Source organism: Geotrypetes seraphini, chromosome 9, assembly GCF_902459505.1.
Source record: "Geotrypetes seraphini chromosome 9, aGeoSer1.1, whole genome shotgun sequence".
In the NCBI taxonomy this organism is placed as follows: Eukaryota; Metazoa; Chordata; class Amphibia; order Gymnophiona; family Dermophiidae; genus Geotrypetes; species Geotrypetes seraphini.
In genome coordinates this window covers 145627997-145653106 of record NC_047092.1, presented here as the reverse complement: position 1 = coordinate 145653106, position 25110 = coordinate 145627997, and the positions used below count along the sequence as shown (strand labels likewise).

At 44.5% G+C, this 25110-nt stretch overlaps 1 protein-coding gene across 7 annotated transcripts in view; it reads left to right on the top strand.

Annotated features, from left to right (window-relative positions):
• Positions 1–25110, top strand: part of FAM124B (family with sequence similarity 124 member B) — a 131559-nt gene that overhangs the window by 44791 nt on the left and 61658 nt on the right. For 2 of the 7 annotated variants that reach the window (XM_033958756.1, XM_033958758.1), the window contains exon 3: positions 3621–4459. The exons of 4 other annotated variants lie outside the window; for them this stretch is intronic. In XM_033958756.1, the coding sequence (XP_033814647.1) occupies positions 3621–4253 (633 nt within the window). In that variant the 3' untranslated portion in view covers positions 4254–4459. Of the gene's footprint in view, positions 1–3620; positions 4460–25110 lie in introns of those variants that run through there. One more of the 7 variants, XM_033958757.1, reaches the window with a different exon arrangement.

Here is a 25110-nt window from a genome sequence, read left to right as displayed (position 1 = left end):
CAATGGGTCTGTAGTAGGATGTTTGGTCTATTGGTCCTTTAGGGTCTTTGAGAATTGGGGAAGTGTTCTGTTAATAGAGTGGCTGAGGGGGGAGGGGTATTGTTAGTGGTCAGGTAGAGTTTGGTGTCAGTTAGGTTTTTTAGAATTTGGAATAGTTTTTTGGTGTCTTGGGCTTCAGTGCCTATTAGGTTGGTGTAGTTTGTTTTTCTCTTGTCCTTTAATTGTGATTTGTATTGTTTGTTGATTTTTTTTCCAGGCGGATTTGTATGATCCGAGTTAGATTTTCTCCATTTTCTTTCTAGTCGTCTACATTCTCTTAGAGTTGTAGCAGTTCAGTATCGTGTACTATAATTCATACTAAATCCTACTATAATGTATCTTAAATAGAAAACTATCTTTAGATAGATTTTTCCTCAAAAAGCATTTTATTTTAAAAAAATAAGATTTTTTTTAAATCATTGATTTTTTTTTTAATCCACCCTGGTTTGAAGGCATAGAGGGAGGAAGGGTAAAAACAATTGCTTGACAAGGAAATAATGGAGGAAAGGAATATACTGAATCAGAATTCAGAAATGCCAAGGGTGGTTCATCCAGAATTGTGACATGTATCACCCCAGTAAGTGAAATTGAAGGTCGAGTGAAATTTTTCTCACAGTGCTTTCAATGTATTAATTTGAAATGATGGTGAAGAGACTGAAGCTCATGAAAAGGGCTGCTGGCTACTTTTATGACAAGCAATGCCTTCATGTGCACATAAAAATGGATTTCTTGATCATGGATGACATTACATATCTTAGACTCAGTTATTTCAAGCACGTGACACTAAACCACATATACATCTATGGAAACAATTCAACTGTATTTAAAGATCACTTATCTGGCAATATCTCATAATTTAAGGGGAAGGGGTAAAACGCGGACCTCACGGACCTTACGCACCTCGCGGATCTAAAACCGCACGTCCTTAAAAATCAGAGGTCCGTGCATTGACAAGTCCGCCTTCGCTTTCCCTGCAGCTCAGCTCAGGCCCCCGGCTCCCTCGCTGACCTCATGGATCTGAACTGCACGTCACATCCTTAAAAATCCGAGGTCCACGCCACTTTTGAGATCCCTGCTACTTTTAGTCTCTGGCTCTGACAGAGCTCTATGACAATTTAACTCTGACAGATCCTAGCATAAAGAGGGAAAAGCATTAGGATCCGTCAGAGTTAAATTTTCATAGAGCTCTGTCAGAGCCAGAGACTAAAAGTGGCAGGGATCTCAAAAGTGGCGCGGACCTCGGATTTTTAAGGATGTGACATGCAGTTCAGATCCGTGAGGTCCGCGAGGGAGCCGGGGGCCTGAGACGAGCTGCAGGGAAAGCGAAGGCAGACTTGTCAATGCACGGACCTCGGATTTTTAAGGACGTGCGGTTTTAGATCCGTGAGGTCCTTAAGGTCCCGTTTTACCCCTTCCCTAATTTAAGCCTGATCACACACGTCTGCTATAAAGACAATCACCTCAACATACAACAGATTCTGCAACATCTAAAACTTTGTCTGAATATTAGCACTTAACCAGCAGGAGCTGTTCCCAGCACTGAATATCAGGCGGATTATAATAGGGGTATATTATCTGTTTATACGCTTCATCCTTGTTTTTAAGGAGCCAATAAATTCAACTCACCTCCTCTTTTACTATGATGCGCTAACCAATTAGCGCGCGCTAAACGCTAACGCATCCATAGACTAACATGCACGTGTTAGCATTTAGTGTGCGCTAATCAGTTAGTACACCTTAGTAAAAGAGGGCCTCAGTTTCACAATAATGACACTTAAATACAGCTAACCTGTGGTTGTTTGTGTATTTTTTTCCAATTCTTTATTCATTTTATATGCCAACACAAAGTGCAATAAATTTACAAATAATTAGTACAATAAACAGCACCCATTACAGTCAAATAGCAAGATAAGTACATATCACCCCACCCCCCTTCCTGGATGTGTATAACCTTCATTCAGAAATCAAAGGGTAATACTAATAATCAATTCTTACAAAATTTTGTTAGTGGATCCCAAACCTTTTTGAATTTATTATGGTGTCCCAATTGTAACGATTTCATACGTTCATAAGGTTTCCCACCAAAAGTTATAATTTAACCTATCCCAATTTTTCCAGTTTTTCGTGATTAGCTGTATAGCAACTCCTGTCATGATAAGAAGTAATCTAATCTTATTTCAATTGGACTCTTGGGTATTAAGAAGTTCCAAACAACACAAGGGACTTCTTTTACTAAGGTGCACTATTCCGCGCGTTAAGGCCCTAACGCACCTTTGTAAAAGGAGCCCTATGTCGTATGGCAATGTTAGTGAAGTTTCCAATGTCATATTGATTTGACCCCATATGGATCTCCAAAATCTAAGTATCAATAGACAATAGAATATCAAATGATCCAGTGTCCCTATATCAAGATGACAGTGCCAGCATCTATTAGACTTTGAACCAGGGCTGTGGAGTCGGTAGATAAATGTTCCGACTCCGACTCCTCAGTTTTTTGTACTTCAGACTCCGACTCCAGGTACCCGAAATTTCCTCCGACTCCGACTCCTCGACTCCGACTCCAACTCCACAGCACTGGTTAATTTTAGATCATTAAAATGGAATGTCAAGTTGAGAGAAATGAGCATTTTTGACACCACCTTCTTTTTGCTTTTAATCAAGGTTCTAAGGCCGCAGAAGCTGCTCGCAACATTTGTGCTGTGTATATAGTGGGTGCTATAGCTGAAAGAATCGCTCGTGATTGGTATGCCAAGTTAAAAAATGGAGTCGGTAGATAAATGTTCCGACTCCGACTCCTCAGTGTTTTGTACTTCTGACTCCGACTCCAGGTACCCGAAATTTCCTCCGACTCCGACTCCTCGACTCCGACTCCACAGCCCTGCTTTGAACTATCTAACTTTTGCAAACGAACAGGGGTCCAGAAAATCCTATATAACAGAAAAAACCAGGTTTGTCTCAAAGATGCTGACGCTGTACATCTCATCCTCCAAGTCCAAATCCGTGGCCATTGAGTAGCAGAAATCTCTTGCTTTATCTCAGTGCTCCAAATGCCTTTCAGACTAGTTTTGGGCTTCTTGTTCAAATATTCAGATATTAATTTATACCACTTGGCTGCCTGATGCCCTAGCAAATCTGTCTGGAAGCACAGGCCCGGTAAGCTATGCTGAATATTTAAATTTCGCCAGTCAGGGAACCCCTTCTGAATGGCCTGCTTCAACTGCAACCATTTAAATGTTTGACATTTTATAATGCCGAATGATTGTTGCAGTCGTGAAAAATCAAGCATTTTCCCATTTCCACAGGATCTTAGACTCGCCAATTTGAATCTTGGAGTTCAGCCACAAGAATTGATGAATAGGTATTAGATTATTAATAAATTTTAATGTATGCCATGTGAAGAATATAATTCTATTGTCCTTATAAATCTTAGGTAACTTGATGCTTAAAACATGACACAATTCTAATATTAGCAACCTGTGGTTGTTTAATCTACAAGTTCACCTCTGGAAAGTAGAAAAAGGATTAATAAAGTTTATATATAAAGCAACGGTGATCATATTTTCTTATTTTTATGTGAACAGGTTCCAGGCAGCTCAATCGTCAGGCAAGTTTTTCTTTCCTGTCAACCTGAAGAAAAGGACCTGCACAACTTAGCATACTCATGCCAAAACACAGCTCCAAATAAGAAAGCAACAGGCAAGAACATGAAAGAGCCGCTGCCATTACAGCGCCCAGGTGACAGATGTCAGGATATTTCTGGTGAAACTTCAGATCTGAGTGAAAGCTTGGCTTCCGGAAGCCCTTGCAGCACACTCCAAAGTGGTTCCTATTGTTCATCACAATGCAACAGCCCAGCAGTGTTTTCAGAACCGAAAGTACCATCTCAGTCCAGAATCTCTAGCCAAGAATACAGTGTTCAGTCCCAGGAAGCAGAGACCAACGTTGACACAGGATTTACAGTGGTAAACTCCGGTTACATTCTGTCATCTTTCAGTAGGTTTTCAAGGGATTTACAGTATAACCTTCCTTCTCACTTCAGGCCACAAAATTATTTGTCAGCTATTTCTGGTGCAAAAATCAACTTTTCCCCTGAGGAGAGTGTCCATCAGCCTTTAATAGCTGTGAAATCTGAGAAGGCAGAGTTGTACCTATCGGGGATATCACAGAAACATCTCAGTAATGGAAAGGAAGAGGAGGAAGAATTTTTTATATGAATTGAAGGTAAACCTGCCCTCAGACTTATTTTTAAAACTAAGACTTCAAATGCTTTGAAACTGAGGCTATCTGTATACTGTATATCTTTCCCCCTTATTGACTTTCCTTTGTTATTAAATGCTGCCTCGGCTAGCATTTTCAGGAAAAAAATTAGAGACTGCCGCTAGAATGTAATCTTTATTGTTGTATTAAAAAATTAAGTAGAGCACTGGAAAATGAGGTTTTTATGCACTTTGGCCATAGATGCATTGTAGTTTAGTGCATAGGTCTTCAACTGTCTTTTTTCATTATACTGTTTTATTTCTACCATTTCTTATGGTCATCTACAATTTACTGTTGTGTGGGTTATCCACTAATTAAGAACATAAGAATAGTCATACTAGGTCATACCAGTTGTCCATGTAGCCCAGTATCCCATCTTCACGGTGGCCAATCCAGGTCACAAGTACCTGGCAAAAGCCTAATTAATGGCAACATTTCATGCTACTGATCCAGGGCAAAAAGTGGCTTTTCCCATGTCTGTCTCAGTAGCAGGCTATGAACTGTTCCTCCAGGAACTTGTCCAAACCTTTTTAAAACCAGCTACTTTAACCGCTCTCACCATATCCTCTTACTACATCCACATCATTATCTTTCCACCTAAACCCATCTCTCCTCTTCTTCTGTGAACAACGCCCTCATCCTCCCTGTCTCATCGGCTCGCAACCTTGGGGCAATCTTTGACTCCTCTCTCTCCGTCTCTTCACATATCCAACAGACTTCCAAAACATGTTTGTTTCTCTACAATATTGCTAAAACCAGACCCTTTCTAAGCATACTGCTAAGACCCTCATCCATACCCTCATCACCTCTCACCTAGACTACTGCAACCTGCTTCTCACTGGCCTTCCGCTAAACCATCTCTCTCCCTGTAAATATGTTCAAACCTCTGCTGCATGCCTCATATTCCACCTTTGTCACTATGTCCACATTACCCCTTTCCTCAAGTCACTTCATTGCCCTTCCCCTTATCCGTTTCCGCAATACAGTTCAAACTTCTCTTAATGACCTATAATTGTATTTGCTCTGCAACTCCTCAGTATCTCTCCTCTCTCTACATTCCCCCCTGGCACACCACTCATCGGGTAAATCTCTAAAAATCTCTTATCTGTACCCTTCTCCTCTACAACCAACTCTAGACTCCATCCTTTCTACTTTGCTGCTCCATATGCCTGGAACAAACTGCTTGACTTGGTATGTCAAGCTCCATGTCTGGCAGTGTTCAAATCCAGACTCAAAGCCCACTTCTCTGAAACTGTTTTCAATTCCAAACTCCAACCCACCTGCTAAGCACCAATATCTGTCCTTTCATTCCCTCTGCACTTCCCCTACCTGCTAAGCATCAATATTTGTCTTCCCATTGCCTCTGTAATTCCCCCACCTGAGCACTATGCACCTTCTTGTCCAGTTTGTCTTTCTTGACTAAGGGCTCCTTTTACTAAGGTGCGCTAGCGTTTTTAGCGCACGCAGGAAATTACCGCGCGCTACGCTTCTAGAACTAACGCCAGCTCAATGCTGGCATTAAGGTCAATGCTGGCATTAATGTAGCGCGCGCGCTATCCCGCACGTTAAAGCCCTAGCGCACCTTAGTAAAAGGAGCCCTAAATTGTAAGCTCTTATGAGCAGGGACTGTCTATGTTTTGATATACAGCGCTACATTTCTCTAGTAGCTCTATAGAAATAATGTAATGTAATTTATTTCTTATATACCGCTACATCCGTTAGGTTCTAAGCCACAGGTGTCAAAGTCGGTCCTCGAGGGCCGGAATCCAGTCGGGTTTTCAGGATTTCCCCAATGAATATGCATGAGATCTATGTGCATGCACTGCTTTCAATGCAGATTCATTGGGGAAATCCTGAAAACCCGACTGGATTACGGCCCTCGAGGAGGGACTTTGACACCCCTGTTAAGCGGTTTACAGAAAATATACATTAAGATTAGAAATAAGAAAGGTACTTGAAAAATTCCCTTACTGTCCCGAAGGCTCACAATCTAACTAAAGTACCTGGAGGGTAATAGAGAAGTGAAAAGTAGAGTTAGAGGAAAAATAAAAATAAAATAAACATTTTAACAAGACAGCATTGATCTAAATACTTTGGAAGGTAGAAGAGAGGAGAGAAAGGAATAGAAGCAGAAGGGGGAGCCGTTGAACAGTAGAATTCTGGAGAAATTTAAATGATAGAAATAGAGCAAAACAAAGACAAAAGGCAAAACAATAGATAAGATTAAAGATAAATCATAAGCTGGAAAGAAAAATAAAATAAAACTTTGTCTTCAATCCACGGTTTCAGCGTCAGTGATGAAGTGGAGCAAGTAAGTTTAGGAGGAGCGATTGACGTTTCCAGAAAGGGCTTCTTCAGGGAAGAGACTTGGCAGACAGTCCCAGGATGCCTATGTCTCCTCCCCTGCGATGTTCTCCCATCCATGCATTCCCTCCCAGACACACTGCCCGTGCCCCAGCCGCTCCAAGGAGGCTGCCCCAGATGAGGCCCACGGTGAATGCAGGATTCTCTCCTCTGCGGGAAAGCCGTATAAGTAGTAGTAGTAGTAGTAATGCATTCCAGAGCTTTACTATTCTCTGAGTGAAAAAGCTATTTCCTCCTTTGGTTTTAAAAGCACTTCCCTGTAACTTCAAATGTTTCCTAGGGCTCCTTTTACTAAGCTGCGATAGCGTTTTTAGCACACGCAAGATTTTAGCGCGTGCTATGTGGCTAGAACTAACGCCAACTCAATGCTGGCGTTCAAGTCTAGCGCGCGCTAAAACCGCTATCGCAGCTTAGTAAAAGGAGCCCAACGGGACATTTGAAGTTATAGTCTTTGTAATTTTTGATGGAGTAAAAAATTGATCATTAACAGTGTTTAATCAGCATAATTGATGAAGTTTTTTTTTTTTATCATATTGTAAATGTCTGTCCTAGGAATGTCTAGTTGTTATCTTTTGAGATCTGCCTAGAACTTATAAGGTTGGGATGGAATATAAATATTTATATTATTATTGTTATAACTGCATTCTGCAGCAGTTGAAATGTTGCTGGCTATCTTCACCCATGACTTTATAATTCTATAAAAAGTCAAATCTAAGAAAAAAATGTGAACGTTATCCGTAGTTTGCATTTTGAACATATGCAAGGTCCATCAGTTTTTCAAAATTTTGATATGCTGCTTTAATACAATCTTTATAGCTGTATTCATTAAATAAATCACCACTAAATTATCAATACTATATACCTAGTAGTGTCCATCTTTTTTTTTTTTTTGGGGGGGGGGTTTGTAATTCTTTATTGATTTTTAAAAATTCAATAGTGCAATACATAAAATGTAACATATAATAATACAATAAAAGCACATTCAGCTTACACATATTCATAACCAACCATTTTCTCCCACCCAAAGATTATTCAATAAAACACAAAAACATGGATTATCACAAAAACCTTATCCAATTAATGATATCCTCCCATTCACCCACCCATCCCAAGTACAAATACCCAAAGAACAAAATGAAGACAGAAATAATCCCCCCTTCCCTGGATGTGCATGAAAACAAACAAAAACTAATTCCTAATCAAAGACCTACTAATGTGAAGAAATATAAATATACTAGTGTTTAAGCCCGTTACATTAACGGGTGTTAGACAAGTCTGTCTGTCTGTTTTTGGTTTTTTTTCTTTGTCTCTCTCTCCTTGGACGCTATCTGTCTGTCAGTCTGTCTGTGTCTCTCCCTGGCCCTCTGTCTGTCTGTCTTTCTTTCTGTCTCCCTGGCCTGCCTGCCTGTATTTCTTTGTTGCACCATGCCTGCCTGTCTCTCCATGGCCCCCTTCCTATGTCCATAGTGTCCCATCCTATGTCCTTAGTGCCCTCAGTGCCTCCTTCCTATGTCCTTAGTGTCCCATCCTATGTCCTTAGTGCCTTCAGTGCCTCCTTCCTATGTCCTTAGTGCCCTCAGTGCCTCCTTCCTATGTCCTTAGTGCCCCTTCCTATGTCCTCAGTGCCCTCAATGCCTATGTCCTTAGTGCCCTTTCCTATGTCCTTAGTGCCCCTTCCTATGTCCATAGTACTCCCCAGTGCCTCCGTCCTGTGTCCATAGTACTCTCCAGTGCCTCCGTCCTGTGTCCATAGTACCCCCAGTGCCTCCTTCCCATTTCCTTAGTGCCCCCAGTGCCTTCTTCCTGTGTCCTTAGTGCCCCCAGTGTCTCTGTCCTGTGTCCTTAGTGCCCTCATTGCCTCCTATGTCCTTAGTGCCCTCAGTGCCCCTTCCTATGTCCCCCTCACTGTCTTCCAGACTTTTTCCCACCCCCACCCCCCCAAAGCCAGCCTGCCTCCCTCCCTCTCTCCCATCCCCCTGAGCAGCATGTTTTCATCTCCTTCCCCCGCCACTACCACCGCCGTGCAGCCAACCCCACTGACCCTCCCATCCGACCCTCCCACCACGAGATGACCTACAAACCTCCGGCACCAGTAGCGTCTCTTCCGCGTCCCTGATGACATCATCAGAGACAGAGACACGGCAGAGGAAATTAGGGCAAAAGGCTGCGAAGCAGCGTGTTTAGAGTGCTGTGGACGCTGCTGGAGCCAGGAGGTTTGTGGTTGTCTCACGACAGGAGGGTCAACGAGGGTTCAGGTGCGCTGGGCGTGTGTACGACAAACTGCCTTACAGTGAGTGAAGGGGGGAGTCGAAGCGCGTATGCGCTGTCCTACCTGCCACGGACATACAGATCAAGGAACACGCAGATAGGAGTGCGCATGCGCGCTTAGGGTTTAATTATTATAGATATATATATTTTTGCAGATTCTTCAGAAATGCCTCCACCAGCTTGGTTGTGCTTAAAAAACACGGCTGTGTGAATCCTTCTTAGGAATTAATATCATCATTTAATCTGCTTTTTTTTGAATAAAATTTTGTGTATATATAAAAGTGCTTCATGTGCATAAGATATTCCTTTTGTCCAGTTTTTTTTTTTACATAAAATAAGATGCTACAAAGCATTCAATTTTTTTTATATATAAACTCCACTTAGCTTTTAAGCTGTTTTGCTGTCAGCTTTAACTTTTGGTTTGATTACTCATCCATTCCGGGAAGGGAATGTTTTGCATTACGCTTTTTCAAGAGCAGCCCCCCTCTTCATTATCACCGCGTACCATCCCGACTCAGTCTTTGAACCAACCAGGCTGGTGGAGGCATTTCTGAAGAATCTGCAAAAAATATATATATAAAATATTTGATTTAACAGATGGACACTACTAGGTATATGGCTTTAATACAATATTCTCATTACAGAAATTACTTGCATGTGAAGGTATTGGCTGAGTTTTAGAAAAGATGATTTAAAAGGAAAATTTTGCTCTTTGGGCTAGATTCCTTAAGTGGTGCCCAAAGATAAGTGTTGAAAAGGTGTGCGCTAGAGAATAGTAACTTATTGCACATTTTGGCCCCAATTCTATAAATGTGGCACATAGTGCACGTCTGTCTTAAGTTAGGCACTATTTATAGAATTACGCCTAGTGGTGTCTAAAGTGGATGTAGGTGCTTGTAAGCACCTTAGGTGCTCCCTATTTATGTCAGGGTTTTCGTGGCCTAAATACCACTTTAGTTCTAATTTAATTTAATTATGAGATGCTGATTGCTTATCAGTGCCAATTTAAGCTTTTTAAATAATTAAGTTAGGTGCCTAACTTCAGTCATTGTTATAGAATCTGGTCCTTTATACTTAACTTTGGGCATGATCATTTCTGCCTGCCAAAGACTGGTATAAATGTTCGTGCCCAGCTGATAGCAGTTAGTTGTATAAATGCAGGTATTTTAGAACATTATTCTGAAACACCTCTGACTCACCCATGCTTCACCCATGGCCACACCCCCTTTGGAGTTAAGTGCTATGAAATTCAGGTGTACTTGTTATAGAATAAGGTGTAGGGCACATCCACATGTAATTCCTAATTACTGCCAATTAAATGCTAGTTTGTACAGTAATTGTTATCGTCTAATTAGCTTGCACATGGATCTGCAATTTGCACTCAAAATCATCTGCCCAACTTTATGCAAAACCTACGTATAATAAATCATAACTCGAACACTGTATACATCTGAATCCTTCCCTGTAATGATGTTGTCCTCAGTTCTTTTGGAAGCAGTAACTTACTACAGATTCAGAAATTGCTTTCCGATCTCTGGGACCATACTATCTACGGTATGATGATTTTTTATTCCAATTCTTTATTCATTTTTTAAAAAACAACACAAAGTGCAACAGAATAACAAACAGTTGGTACAATAGACAGCACTTATAACTATCAAATAATAAGATAAGTACATATCACCCCCTCCCTCCCACCCACCCTGGATGTGTTTGAAACTTATTCAGAAATCAAAGGCTAATACTAATGATCAATTCTTGCAAAATTTCGCTAATGGACCCCCAAATCTCCTTGAATTTATTATAGTGTCCCAATTGTATCAAGTTCATTTGTTCAAACCTATAAAATTGGCACAAGGTTTCCCACCAAAAATTATGATTTACTGTATCCCAATTTTTCCAGTTTTTCGTAATTAGCTACATAGCAACTCCTGTCATGATAAGAAGTAATCTATTCTTACTTGCATTAATTGGACTCATGGGTATTAAAGGAGTTCCAAATAACACCGTCACATTCGTCTACTCCAGATCTTGAGAGAGACGGCTATTAATTGGTGATCAGCCCGACATTGCAAGAGAGAATCCTCAGCCTCTGACATTTTTTGCTCTACAGTTCTGTACGGGCATTACAGTGTCATCTGCTGAGTTAAATTAGATATTTGTTCCTTAACTCCCCCCAATTGAGCTGTGATTTCTTGTAGCACATCCTTAATGGATTTTAGGTCTTTTAGTACCTGCTCAATTGGCTCCACTGCATCTTTAGGGAGCGGGACCTCGGGGGGACGGTGTTGGTGGGGGAGGGGGTCTGGTTTTGATCTCTTGGCAGTTCCGGTAGCAGCAAACACTGTTTCTAGCCTTGTTTGCCTTCCAGATGACATGATAGGATCTTAAAAGTATTAGGCTCAGGAATTAAAGGTGAGAAAAAATTTCAAAGCTCATCAAAAAGTACTTTATAGTACTGGGAGAGGGAGAGCACTGGAATCACGCATCCATTTTCTAGCGAGCCAAGCTCCACCCTCTACGGTATGATGATCTAAATCATAACCCAAACTGCATGAATCGATTTATATCATAAAATAGTGAAAGTATTGCTAATACAGGTTTCTAGAGGAGCTTGATATGTGAGGTACAGCTGCAGAAATCACTTATGGGGGCAGTTATTTTATTGATCCTTATGGCTGATAGTCTGGATACTTTTACGTGTGAATTTTGCACTATTTCTCAAACAGAATATATCACTCACTCCACCCTCATTATATAACTTTAGCATCTAAATCAATGTTTCCTCTAAGCTGTGTGGCTGCACAGCCAATGCAGCTTGCTTCACTGCAGCGTACCAGTTGATGCTTGCTGCTCACCATCAAGCTCATCCAAGGCCCCATTTTTCTGGTAATGAGCCTCGGCCATGACCTCCCCTCAAGAATTCACTGCGATAGCCAAGCCCAGGTAAGAAAACCTATTGCAGTCAACTTTCTTCCTGCCTTCTGTTCCTCTGCCCCGCATCACGGCTCGATACCCCCCACATTCCTCCCCCACGGCCTAAGCTAGTCTTTGTTCCAGCAGCCAGTGGCAGCTCTACTGAAAAGCTGCCTGCACCAGATCTTCCACCTAATCTTGGCCCATTCCTTTCTGAGGGAAAGGCCCAGTGCAGGCCACAGGCAGCTTTCCAGCAGGGCTGCCACTGGGTGCAGAGCCGAAGACTGGCTTAATGGTAAGCCACAGAGGAGGGGATGGAAGGAAGAAGTGAAGCTGGACCATACTGAGAGGTAAGGCAGGAAGGAATTACCAGGATTGGAGTTGTGACATAGAGAGAATTGTGTGCTGGTGGGAGAGGGGGGGGGAGAGAGAGAGGGGGGAAGCTGGTGAGATGGGTGGGAGAGAGGGCAAATACTAGTAGAAAAGGAGTGGGACAGATGCTGGTAGGGTGGGGAAGAGAGGGGGTAGACACTAGTTGAAGTGAGGTGAGAGGAGAGAGGGGGCAAAAGCTGATAGAAATGGTTTAGGTGTAAGTGCATATAATATATAGGGTGATCATGTATGGAGGGAGAGAGGTACAAAGAGTAGGGAAATATTGATGGACGGGGAGATACTGGATGGCAAGGGGAGGGAGAATAAGCTGCATAGAAAAAGAAAGACAGGAGCCTGGATGGAAGAGGGGGAGAGACAGATGATGGAAGGGTAAAGTGAAAGGGGAGACAGGAGGCAGGCTGTATGGAAGTAGAAATAGACAGAGGAGAGAGATACTGATGGAAGGGGGGATAGAGTGTGGAGATGCTGGATGGAAAGAGGAGAAAGGAAGCAGATGCTGTATAGAAGGGGGGTGACAAACAAGGGAGATAATGATTGAATGGGAAAGAAAGGGCAGATATAGGGGGCAGAATTAGATAAAGACTAGGAATAAGGGGAAGTAAAATAGAAGATCCAGGGTGAGGGAAAGAGATGGAAAGCTGCCAATAGTCCGTAAAAAGGAGGGAATTTGACAAGATAGTAAAAGTGACTTAAATCTGGATATAGAAGTAGAAAAATAAATTGAAGAAAGCAGAAAGGCAGCCCTGATTGGTTTAGAGCTTTAGGCTCCTCCCAGTGCACTGGGAGGGGGAAGGGCCACCATTTTAAAGAGGCAGCCCCTCCTGTCGATGTTTCACCCTAAGGTACAGGGAGAGAGGTGTGGGGATGTTGAGAGGGGTGTGGAGGGATGTCAGGCATATGTGGGGTGTTGGGTGCTGCAGGAGGAGTGCTGGGGGATTGGAGGGAGAGAAAGATGAAATGGGGATCTCCCTGCTGGTTCAGCTGATCATAGCAGTGGAATCCCTGATAAACTGATCTAGCAGGGCTTTCCGAAGCTATGGTTTCGGGGACTCTTGCCTGCTCAGCTGATTGGGGATTCCCCTGCCACGATCAGCTGAACCAGCAGGGAGATCCGCGATCAGCGCCAGTTGGAGAATCTGGGAGAATGGGTATAATAGTATCAAGGTTATACAACGGGAAATTTTTGCTCACATCAGCTCAGTCCTTTGCTCATGAAAAAAGGTTTTTCTCATATGAACTTGGTCCTTAAATGGAACATTGACCCCCCCCTCCCCCCCATCTACACCTGTCTTAATATTAAACCACACCATGTGGTGATCACTGGATGCCAAATGATCACCCACTATAACATAATAAATACTTTCCCCATTTGTAAGCACTAAGTCCAGTATGGCCCCATCCCACGTTGGTTCCATTACCAATTGCTAGAACAGCTCTTGTAAAGAATCCAGATCTCCCTACTTCTAGAAGATCCCACAATGGGGATACCCCAATCAACATCTAACATATTAAAATCTATTAGTAGTACTTCACCTTTTACAGCTATATTTTGAATGTCTTCTATTAAATCTCTGTCCACTTCCATCTGTGAAGGAGACCTGTATATCACACCAATGTAAATATATTTTCTATTCCCTTTTTCCAGTTTGACCCACAGTGCCTCTTCCTTACCCTGTAGATCTTCAATTGTGCGGCTTTATCTTTAACATATAATAAAATCCAAAAAAGAAACTGCAGGATTGATGTACACGATACAGGAAATTTATTTGAGCTAATAAACCGTAATTTTCCAGAAATTGGTTCACTTATATTAGAATCAGTGCCCTTGCCATGCAGATAAGTGGCTTTTTGTATATACAGGAATTTTTCAATGTTTATGTTTACCATCAATTTATAGATAAATTGCTGTTTTTGCACAATATTTAAGACATTGTTGAATGTTGCACATGTAGTAAAGGTGGAGGAGGAGGACCAATGACTATAACCATAAATTGTACTGGCTGAACGGCCATTGGCTGGCATAAGACACAATGATACAGTCTGAGGTCCTGCCTCCCTTCTACAGATGACTTAATTTTTATTGTATTTTTGATTAAGATATTTACATTTTCCCAAATAAGTTATGTTTAACTTGAGTTTTAATTCCATCTTATGTTTTGAATTTTGGATAGTGGAATTTTGAATATTTGTTTTTGTGTTTTGTCACTTATATAAGAAACCAAGACCCAACACGGTCCATGCTTTGATTGTGACATGCTATATGTGTCCATGCTATATGTGTCTTGTGACAAGTGAAATAAAATGAATAAAGGAGTACAACAAGTGGTGTAAGTGCATAAAATATATGGCATGATCATGTAAATTAAGACCAAGAATGGTGTGTTAATGCTCCCGTGATAAGTGATCCTAAAATCCAGGAATCAAAACTAGGTGTAGAGTGCACTAATATTAAGTGAGTGGTGTAATACTTCATTGCACCATCACAACTGTGAAGTAGTGTCGAGTAGGATCGTGCAATGTGCAAAAAAGCATAGAGAAAAAATGTGCTATAAACTCACATATGTACCAAGCTGTTCCTTATGTTATGAACCATATGGAGTGCAACAATATATTATAGAGTAGCTTGAGGATAATGGAATAGAAGAAAATATGCAGAGATTTTGATATAAGAAACAGCCAGCCTTATCTCACAAAACTTTCTTTGCCGCTACACATTTTTTTCAGTCAATCCTGTAATGCGTTTTTACTTTTTATCATCGGACACCGGCCTATGTCTGTCATGGAGCCCATGATATTATGGCACATCCTGTAGGATGACTCTCCTCTTCGCCAGCATCTCTCCTCCTCTCCCTGTACCTCTCCTCCTCCAGGATCCCCCGCCAGCAAAGTGATAGGTTCAGGGGCGCGGCCGAAGGGCCTCCACGCATGTGCTCCAAGGCACTCAAATATGACTAGTCCGCCAATTTAAATATCTAGGTGTTCTTGACAGATAACTTTCCTTTGAGCCCCAGATCACCCATCTACGAAAGACCTCATTCTTCTTTTTATGGCAGTCCTGCACAGTTCACTTCTATTTAGATATAGCATCACAAATGACCATTTTATATGCCATCATTATCTTTTGTCTTTTTTATTGTACACTTCTCCCTCTGTATTCGTGGTTTCAGCAATCGCAGTTTCGATTAGTCGCAGTTTTTAGCTTGCTAGCTCCTCTCCCCCAATTACATCAGCTTGTATAGAGAAATCGCTGATTCCAAGCGTTTACAGGGAAAATCGCCAATTACTGGCACTTTCTTCGCCGTGTTTTGCCTCTCCTTCAGGAACAGGCCAGGTCTCCCATCATGTTATTCGCGGTTTCACCATATTCATGATGGATTTTAATAGAAAACAGCAAATAACATATGAAAAAGTTGTTTGCGGTTTTTCTGTATTTGCAGTTCTGTTAATTCCCTATCACAGCGAATACAGAGAGAGAAGTGTAATTCCATCTACCCAGGACTTCCACAATCTTTTCTCTGCTATCTCCAATCTAGCCAAATTATCGCCATTTGGGTACATAACCAGGCAAAACACTTTGACCATGTTGCATCACTTTTCATTCAGCATCATTGGCTATCGTATCAAATTCAAAATGTTAATTTTGATGCATAAAGCCTGTAATGCAAAACCAAAAAGAAGAAAGACCTATGTTCCACACTCAGATGGGAAAATCCAAAACAAACAGGGTGGCGCAATCGTCTCTGGATGTTGCAGGAAATGTTTATTTAAAAATGTATAAAAATAAAGTGTCCAAATATATAAAAACATAAGAGTTAAAAGCACAATAATCCGAGTGTTGGACAAGATAATGCGTAGACCACATGCAACTGATTGCAACTGCAAGCAGGAGGACTTTGCTCTCTCTTAGAGCCCCTGCCTCTCCAGCCACCGGGGATCGCCGACGCAGCCCGACTTTTGAGTCGGATTTTTCTTCTTCAGCCCTTGAGGGCCACCGAAAGCCTCTCCCCCCAGCGACTTCCTAGGCAGAGGAAGGAGGAAGTTTCTGCCATCTTGTTCCTCCTTCCTCCACCCGACGCCACTCGTGCAGAAGTGTGCGGACCTGCTCTTCACTAGAAACTCTGCCCCCACAGTCCACCCAAGAGCTGCCAAAGCCCCTGCAACTTGGGCTCCTCTCTGCCTCTCCTCACCACCCTCCCCCCTCCTTGGCCTATCAAGGTCCACTGAGGGCCCCCAGACTCTCAGCTCCCCGTACCCAACCCGGTCTCTGCCCATTGTCAAAGTTTACCACTGTTTATACCCCTGTTTCTGCACCATATTTTACTATTGTATTCTCTCATGTTTTGATGCCAACCTTTTTTGCTTTTTTTGCTCAGTTCTGCTCCAAACTGTACTCTCTGCCAAAGGTTTTTTTTACCAGTCTCTCACTTTTTCAGTTGCCCCAGTTCCCCTAGTACACCCTGGGCTACACACATACCTTAACCGTGCAACCCCCCTGTTACCCATTTACTGCCCCAAGCCTCTCCGCTCCAGGCACCACATGGAATGCGCTTAGCCGCTAACTGTCCTCACTGATACAGCCCCCTTTAGTCCTAAAAAAAAAAAAAAAAGCCTCACCTCCCTTCTCTCGGCTCGTACGTAGTCAGCTTAATTTAAGTTCCCCTGCTCCTTCCTCAACCAACTCTACTCCCCCTTACTGCAGACTCTCACACACCAACCACCCTACCATGAATCCATCCTTCTGGATCCTTCTCCTCCTACTCTGCTCACCTCTCTACCCTTCCCTCTGTCTGAAACCTCCCTCCCCCAACCTACTTGACCCCACCAATACCATCTGCCCCGGACTCAGAATCCCCACACTGATACGCACCAGAAACTCCCCTCCCAAGAAAAACCACCGAAAAGCCAACCAAGACTCTCTAAAGCCCCTGCCCCCTGCCAATCTTCGCAACACTGTCCCAGACTCTCTCACCCCAGTCCCGACACTTTACTGCAATGCCAGATCCGCATGCAATAAGACCCAAATCTTGAAAGACCTTCTAGACGAGCTCGACCCTGGATTCCTGTGCATCACAGAATCATGGATCGCCAAAGACGACCTATTCACTCAAAATGAACTCCTCCCCCATGGCTACCAAGGCCTCTTCTCCCCCAGACCCAACCGAAAAGGAGGTGGTCTGGCACTCCTCTACAAATCTTTCTTCGACGTCCAGCTCCTTGAGACGGGCACCCATGCTTCTCTAGAATATTTGCTTGCCTCAGTCACTGACGAACTCCGCACCCACCCATTGGGCATCCTAATACTATACCGACCACCCACCCCTTGGACCAAATCTTCCAATCTCGTCTATGAGACCATAACAAATGCCTTCCTTAAATTCCAAAGACTTCTGATCGTTGGTGATATCAATCTCCACCTCGACGACACAAATAACAATGATACATCTGAATTCAACAACTTCCTTACCTCTCTAGGTTTTCCCTCACCCACCCCATCCCCAATCCATGAAAAAGGACATACCCTAGACTTCACCACCTTCATTGATCTTACCGCCTTCAAAACCTCAACCGACGACACTCGCTGGGAACAAGTCCCCTGGTCAGATCATTTCCTAGGGACTACCTGTCTCCCCGTCTTCATGTCACATCTTGACTCCCCACCCCACTCCTCTCATTCCATAACCTACCGCAAAAAAAGCCTCGAGCAACCTATTCTGGTCCAAACTCCTCAACAAACTCTCCTCCAACCCTAGACCTATAGACCCCGAATCACATTGGCACAACTGGACCGCCTTCTCCGAGTCCACCTACCACTCCCTTGCTCCATTAACCACCAAAACCATCTCCTACCCCCGAAAGGCCCCCTGGTACCTACCTCTTCACAGAGAATTGAAACAGAAATGTCGCGCTTTGGAGCGCAAATGGAAAAAATCTAAATCCCCCTCTGATAGACAGACCTGGAGGGCTAACATTAAATTTTACAATTCAACACTAAAAAAAGCCAGGAAAAATTTCTTTGGAGACAAGATCTCTAGATCTAACAACCAGATCAGTGCGCTGTTCAACATCTGGCGCTCCCTAACTACAAAAAAAGACCCACCTTCGCTTCCACCATCCCTATCAGCCGATGCCCTTGCAAATTTCTTTAATGAAAAGGTTACCACTCTAAGATGCTCCTTCCCTCCCACAGTCTCCTACAATTCCCTGACCTCTATTGATCTCAATCCTACCTCACCTGTATCCACCCCCATTCCTGCCGACAGATCCTGGACCGCCTTCGAGCCTGTCTCTGAATCACAAGTCTCCAAACTCTGCCACAAACTAAAAACTTGCAAGTGCATTTTGGATCCTTTCCCCTCCTATCTATTCGAGAATATCCCTACACAGGCCATCGCTTCCCTCACCGACCTCATAAACTCTGCCCTAACATCGGGCCTTTTCTCCCCCGACATGGGACACATTTCATTGTCCCCTCTACTGAAAAAGGCCGACCTTGATCCCACCATTCCATCTAACTACCGTCCTCTAGCAAATATCCCTCTCCTAACCAAGTTATTAGAATCCATCATATCCACCCAACTCTCATCCTACCTAGAACGTTTCTCTATCCTCCTACCCCACCAATTCGGCTTCAGACCCAACTTCAGCACCGAATCCCTCTTGGTCTCACTAATCTCTAAGGTGCAACAACTCCATTCTCGAAACAAATTCGCTGTTCTTCTTCAATTCGACCTCTCCGCAGCCTTTGATGTCGTTCACCACGACATCCTTATCTTCCAACTCTCCGAAATAGGCATAAGCTCCACAGTCCTTGATTGGTTCTCGAAATTCCTACGCTTCCGCTCCTACACCGTAAACACAAACGGTTCCTCATCCCCCGCCTGGAAGCCGAAATGTGGAGTCCCGCAAGGCTCACCCCTCTCTCCTATTCTTTTCAACATCTACATGTCCTCTCTGAAACTCCTTCATCTATCCCCCCTAGAAACTCTCTACTCCTATGCTGACGACATCCTCATCCTCCTCAAAACCGACGCGAACCTCTCGAACCTCGCTGAGAACATCTCCACATGTATTACGAACCTCCAATCCTGGGCCCAATCTGTACAAATGAAACTGAATGAGTCCAAAACCAAACTCCTTTGGCTCGGCCCAATTTCAGATCATTTACCCACCTCCATCCCTCTACCTTCCGGCCCCACTCTTCATCTTGAGTTTTCAAGCAAAGTCCTAGGCATCACCTTAGACTCCTCTCTCTCCTTTAACGATCACCTCAACTCCCTGGTAAAAAAATGCTTCTTTAGCCTCCATATGTTAAGAAAAGTAAGATCTTGCTTTCATCATTCTCATTTCGCCATCCTCGTCCAATCCACCATCCTCTCTAGACTAGACTACTGCAACTCCATCTATATAAGCCTAACTAAGAAAAACCTCCATAGACTTCAGCTAATTCAGAACGCTGCTGCCAAGCTTATTTTCGCAAAAGGCAAGTTTGATCATGTTTCCCCACTCCTCTCCAAGCTTCACTGGCTCCCAGTATACTCCAGAGTCCTCTATAAATGTGCCTGCTTAGCCTTCAAGATTCTACATGGCGTCCTTCCTCCCGTTATCCCACTCTTCTGGAATTCATCAAACCCGCTCTCTTCTAGATCCTCCCAAAAACTGAAACTATCTTTCCCTTCTATAAAAGGTATATCCCGCGCAGGAAAACTTGGAACATCCCTCCCCTTTAGAACCACTGAACTCTGGAACAACCTCTCATCCCCGCTCAGAAATTCTAGCTCCTTCCAATCCTTCCGTAAACGCTTGAAAACTTGGCTCTTCTCAAAAATCTAATCTCCTCCCGTTCTCTAGTACCCTGCCCCTCTCTATCCTCTCAGTCCCTCTCCTATATCCCTTCTTTGTAATTCCTTTCCTCTTAACCTCTGTAAACCGTACCGAGCTCTGCGCATGCGGAGATGGTGCGGTATACAAACCTAAGGTTTAGTTTAGGAATATGTTCCAGACGCAACATGATCTGTGTTTCGGCTAAACTTTGCCTTCGTCAAGGGTCCTTTGGGAAAGAAGAGATAACAATTTTAAAAAAATGACACTCAAAAATATAAATGAAAGGATAGAAAGTGAATAGTGCACCCACATGAAGTGATGTGACAAGGACTAATATAAACGTGTTCCCTTGCAAAAGGTAAAGTGCTTTTCTTGTTGGTTGTAGTATTTTCCTTTCCAAGAAGTGCTTTGGCTTATCATAACTTCGTCATTATAGTTATTTCTCCTAAGCCAGGCTGTCTTTCATTTTAGTCCTAGTTTTACTCTCCACCACTTATACTGTTCACATATACACTACGCACTTTATGGGCAGTTCTATAACTGGGTGTCTGCATGTAGGTGCCCCTTGCATATGTTAGTTTGTAAAATACTAACAGTATCCTCCAAATTCTGTATATAGGGCTAGATTCACTAAGCAAACTGATCGTGTACCGATTGGTTTGCGAGCCCTTTGCTACCAGATTTCCCTCCTGCCTTATTCATTAACCTGTGTAGCGATCCGATTCTGGTGCGTGCATACAAATGAGGGGAACTGCATGCAAACTAGACAGGGATACGATTCACTAAACTTTTTTTTCGATCCGACTGGGCTCGTAAAAATCGACTGCTGAGGACCAGTCGCTGAAGCCCTTTGCGACTGCCTGACTTGTGCCGCCCTGCTTTCTAACCTGTCAGTTCCATCTCCTGCAGCCCCGAACACGCCTGTCTGCCTGCCCCGAACCCCCTTCCTGCCTGCGCCGAACCTGAACCCCCTGCCTGCCTGCCCCGATCTCTCCTGCCTGCTCGCCCTGACTCTCCTGCTCTCTGCCGCCATTCCCCGCAGTGCAAGCCCGTGGTTTTAAAGTAGGGCTGCACGCCACAGTGCAGTGCCAGCTTTAAACCTGCGGGCTTGCACTGAAGGGAAGGAGGGAAGAGGCTGCCGCAGCATAGGAGCAGGAGAGTCGGGCCCCGAGCATGCCTGCCCCGACTGCCTGTGAAAGCCTGTGGTTTTAACCCAAAGCGGGTTAAACCCACGGGTTCGCAAAATTTAAAAGTTTTTTTAAAAAGTCGCATCTCGGACGGGTCTGGGCATGCGCACGGATCGCACATGCGCTATCCGTTCAGGCAGATGGGGGCATTCCTCCGATGGCCCCCATCTGCATATTTTAGGTTAGTAAATTTGTCGGACCTGCCCAAATCAGAAACAGATTGTTCCGATTCGGGCAGGTTAGTGAATCTACCCATAGTGCCATAAGTTATGCATGCCAATCAGTGTGCTCAATCAATTTGCAATCACAACTTAATTATTTAGCAAGAACAATTGCTGCCAATAATTGGCAATTTACACCTCATAACTGACGCTGATTGGCACTAATTCGAAGTTATGCACACATCAGTTCCAGTGTGCAAATATCAAAAGAAGGTGCGGCCAGGGGAGGAGAATGGGTGGATCATGGGTGTTCTTAAAGGTTATGCGCACTGATATAGAATATGCACGATCCATGCAGAACTTAGAGGTGGTTATTTAGACCTGGATTTCTTTGGCCTAAATGGATACACCTAAACATTACTGACGCTAACCGCAATTCTATGGTGTGTGCCTTATATAAAATCATGCTATTCGCCATTATAGTCAGCACTGATTTTTTGGCACCATATATAAAATCTGATCCTACCCTGTTTCCTCGAAAATAAGCCCTACCCCGAAAATAAGCCCTAGCATGATTTTTAAAGATGCTCCTAATATAAGCCCTACCCCCAAAATAAGCCCTAGTTAAGATTGATCCCTGAAGCCACCCCGACACTCCCGACTCCATCCCTGACACTAGTGCTGCCCGATTTGCCAATCATCTCTCCCTTCCTCTCCTCCACTGAAATTCTTCTTCTTTCTTTTCTCTCTCCCCCCAGCCTCCTCCCAAGTGCAGCATCTTTCCTTGCCTTTCAACCATCCCCTTATGCAGCAGCTCCTGAGGCCTCCAAAAACAGCGGCAGCGCTCTGAATGGGCTGCTTCGCTGCCTTCCCTGCCAGGGCCTTCCCTATGCTGCTCTTTTGGATTCTTGTGGAGTGGAGGTATTTCAGGCTCATGGTGGGAGGGTCCGTAGGGTTCTGCTGCACAGAGGGATGGGAGGGAGGGATAGAAAGACGCTGCAGAGGGAAGGCTCGGCCCCAGTGGGGAAGGCTGTGAAGCAGTCCGTTCAGAGTGCTGCTGCTATTTTTGGAGCCCTCGGAAGCTACTTCTCAAGGGGATAGGTAAGAAGCGAGGAAAGATGCTACACATCGAGGGAGAGGGGAGAGAAAGAAAAAAAGAAGAATTTGGGTGGAGGAGAAAAAAGGAGAGATGATTGTTGTACATTAAAAGAAAAAAAAGAAATTCCTCGAAAATAAGCCCTAGTGCATTTTTTGGAACACAAATTAATATAAGACCCTGTCTTATTTTCAGGGAAATACGGTATGTACGTAAATGTTCACTTAACTGTGAAAGTGTTAATAGGGCATCTATGTGCTATTCTGTAATGACACATGTAAGTGGCATAGTGGGTAAATGCAAAGTAAGCATACATATGGGTGGGGCTCCCACTTGCACACGTGGAGGGCATAATAAAAAAAAACGTCTAAGTCTTCTTTTGGCCTAAGGTCTTAAACGTTGAAATTAGAAGCAATGAAAATGTCCATTATCAAAAAAAACCATCCAAAATAGGTTTTTTTTGATAATGGCCTACCTCTACGTTCAGCTGTTTTAACGCCCAGACCAACACTACGTCTACACTAACCCCATATCATCAACCTAAAAAAAGCCTAACTCCCAAACGCCCAAAACAAGAGCTTTTAGGCGAAGGAGGAGCCAGTCCTTCACCTAAAAGCTGGATTCTGTAAAAGGTGTCTGTCAAAAACAACACCGGTTACAGAATCCCCCCCCCCTACAATGATCCGGGAAGGAAGGAGCCCAGGCCTTCCTGGCCCGCGGCACCCTGACTCCCCAATTACGTTCAGGGCAAGAGGGAGCCCAAGCCCTTTTGCCCCTGCGGCACCCCGACTCCCTGATTACATTCGGGGCAAGAGGGACCCCAAGCCCTCTTGCTCCACGATCCCCAAGCCCACCCACCCTGCCGAGTCTGATGGGGCAAGGAGGGAGCCCAAGCCCTCCTGGCCTGGCGACACCCCTCAACCTCCACCCCCCACTAAAATACGGGCAGGAGGGATCCCAGGCCCTCCTGCCCTCGATACAACCCCCCACAACCAGCCCCCCTGAACCCCCAATCGCCCCCCCAGCTGACGTGCCACCCCCTATCCTCCTCCCCGTACCTTAAAATTGTTGGTCGGACGGACGGGTGCCAACCCCGTCCGTCAGACAGGCCAGCCATCTCCGGAATGGGCCGATTCCGGTTGGCCCAGGCACCTCAAGCCCCACCTGTGGGTGGGGTTTGAGCTGCCTGGGCCAATCAGGCCCTAAGGCCAGCCATTCCAGAGATGGCTGGCCTGTCGGACGGACTGGATTGGCACCCGTCCGTCCGACCAACAATTTTAGGGTATGGGGAGGGGGGTGAGGTGATCGTGGGGTTGGCGGGGGGTCATGGTTCGGCGGGGGGGCGATCGAAAGTTCGGGGGAGACGGTCATTGGGGGGTTGCGTCGAGGGCAGGAGGGTCTGGGATCCCTCCCGCCCGTATTTTAGTGGGGGGTGGGAGTTAGGGGGTGTCGCTGGGCCAGGAGGGCTTGGGCTCCCTCCTGGCCGGATCATGAGGGGGAGGGGGGTTGGAGATCGCAGGGCCAGGAGGGCTTGGGCTCCCTCCTGGCCTCATCGGACTCGGCGGGGGGGGGGGGGCAGGTTTAGGGATTGCGGGGCAAGAGGGCTTGGGCTCCCTCTTGCCCCAAACGTAGTCGGGATGCCACAGGGGCAAGAGGGCTTGGGCTCTCTCTTGCCCCGAACGTAATCGGGGAGTCAGGGTGCTGCAGGGGCAAGGGGGGGGAAGGGTAGATTGCGGCAGGGGAGATGAGCCATCTCTCCTGCCGCGATCATTGCTGTAGGGGGTCGGCAGGTTGCTGGGGCTACTGAGCTGATTACAACAGCCACGATCAGCTCAGCGGCCCCTTTTCGGCACTTATACCTGTTTTGACATTCTCAAGCTGCTGACATCAAGATCTCAAGCAAGAGCTTGGTGCCAATATCAGCAGCTCAAGAATGCTGATGCCGACTTTAAGTTTGGCAGCAGGGATCTCTGGCCACTTTTGGAGGAGGTCTTCAACTGGCAGGACTTGGAAATCCCTGCCAGCTACAGCAAAAGTGCACTACTGCTGGGTTGCTCAGAGCCTAAAATGGGGAAGTCTCTGCCCAACCAAGCCCACCGTTGCTATGCCATGAGATTGGGGGCACTAAACCCAATACAGACCGAAAAACAGAACCATAAGCCGCGCATGTGCACTTCCTATGGGTCGCTACAGCTCACGGAAAACCGGTGCACGCATAGGAAGTGCGCATGCGCGGCTTACCGTTTTATTATATTAGATATATATATAGAGATATATACACTTAAATTGCCCACTAAACCACATTACCGACTATGGGGCACCGTTCCCTAAGAGTACCTCCCATCAGCTCAAGGTCTCTCTAGCCCCATATCTCCAGCTAAGGGGAGAGAGTATACTACTGTCAACTTAATTCTTGTCCCAAATATTCCAACCCCACTCCCCCCGCCAAGAAACACCCCTCTAATTCAACAAGATGGCATTTATATATGCTAGATTGAATACTATAACTAAGATAAGTGCTATATTTCCTATTCTTTGATTTAAAGACTGACCACTTTATACCACTAGTTATAGTGAATTACAACAGATAAAGTGAGGGATTGCTTTT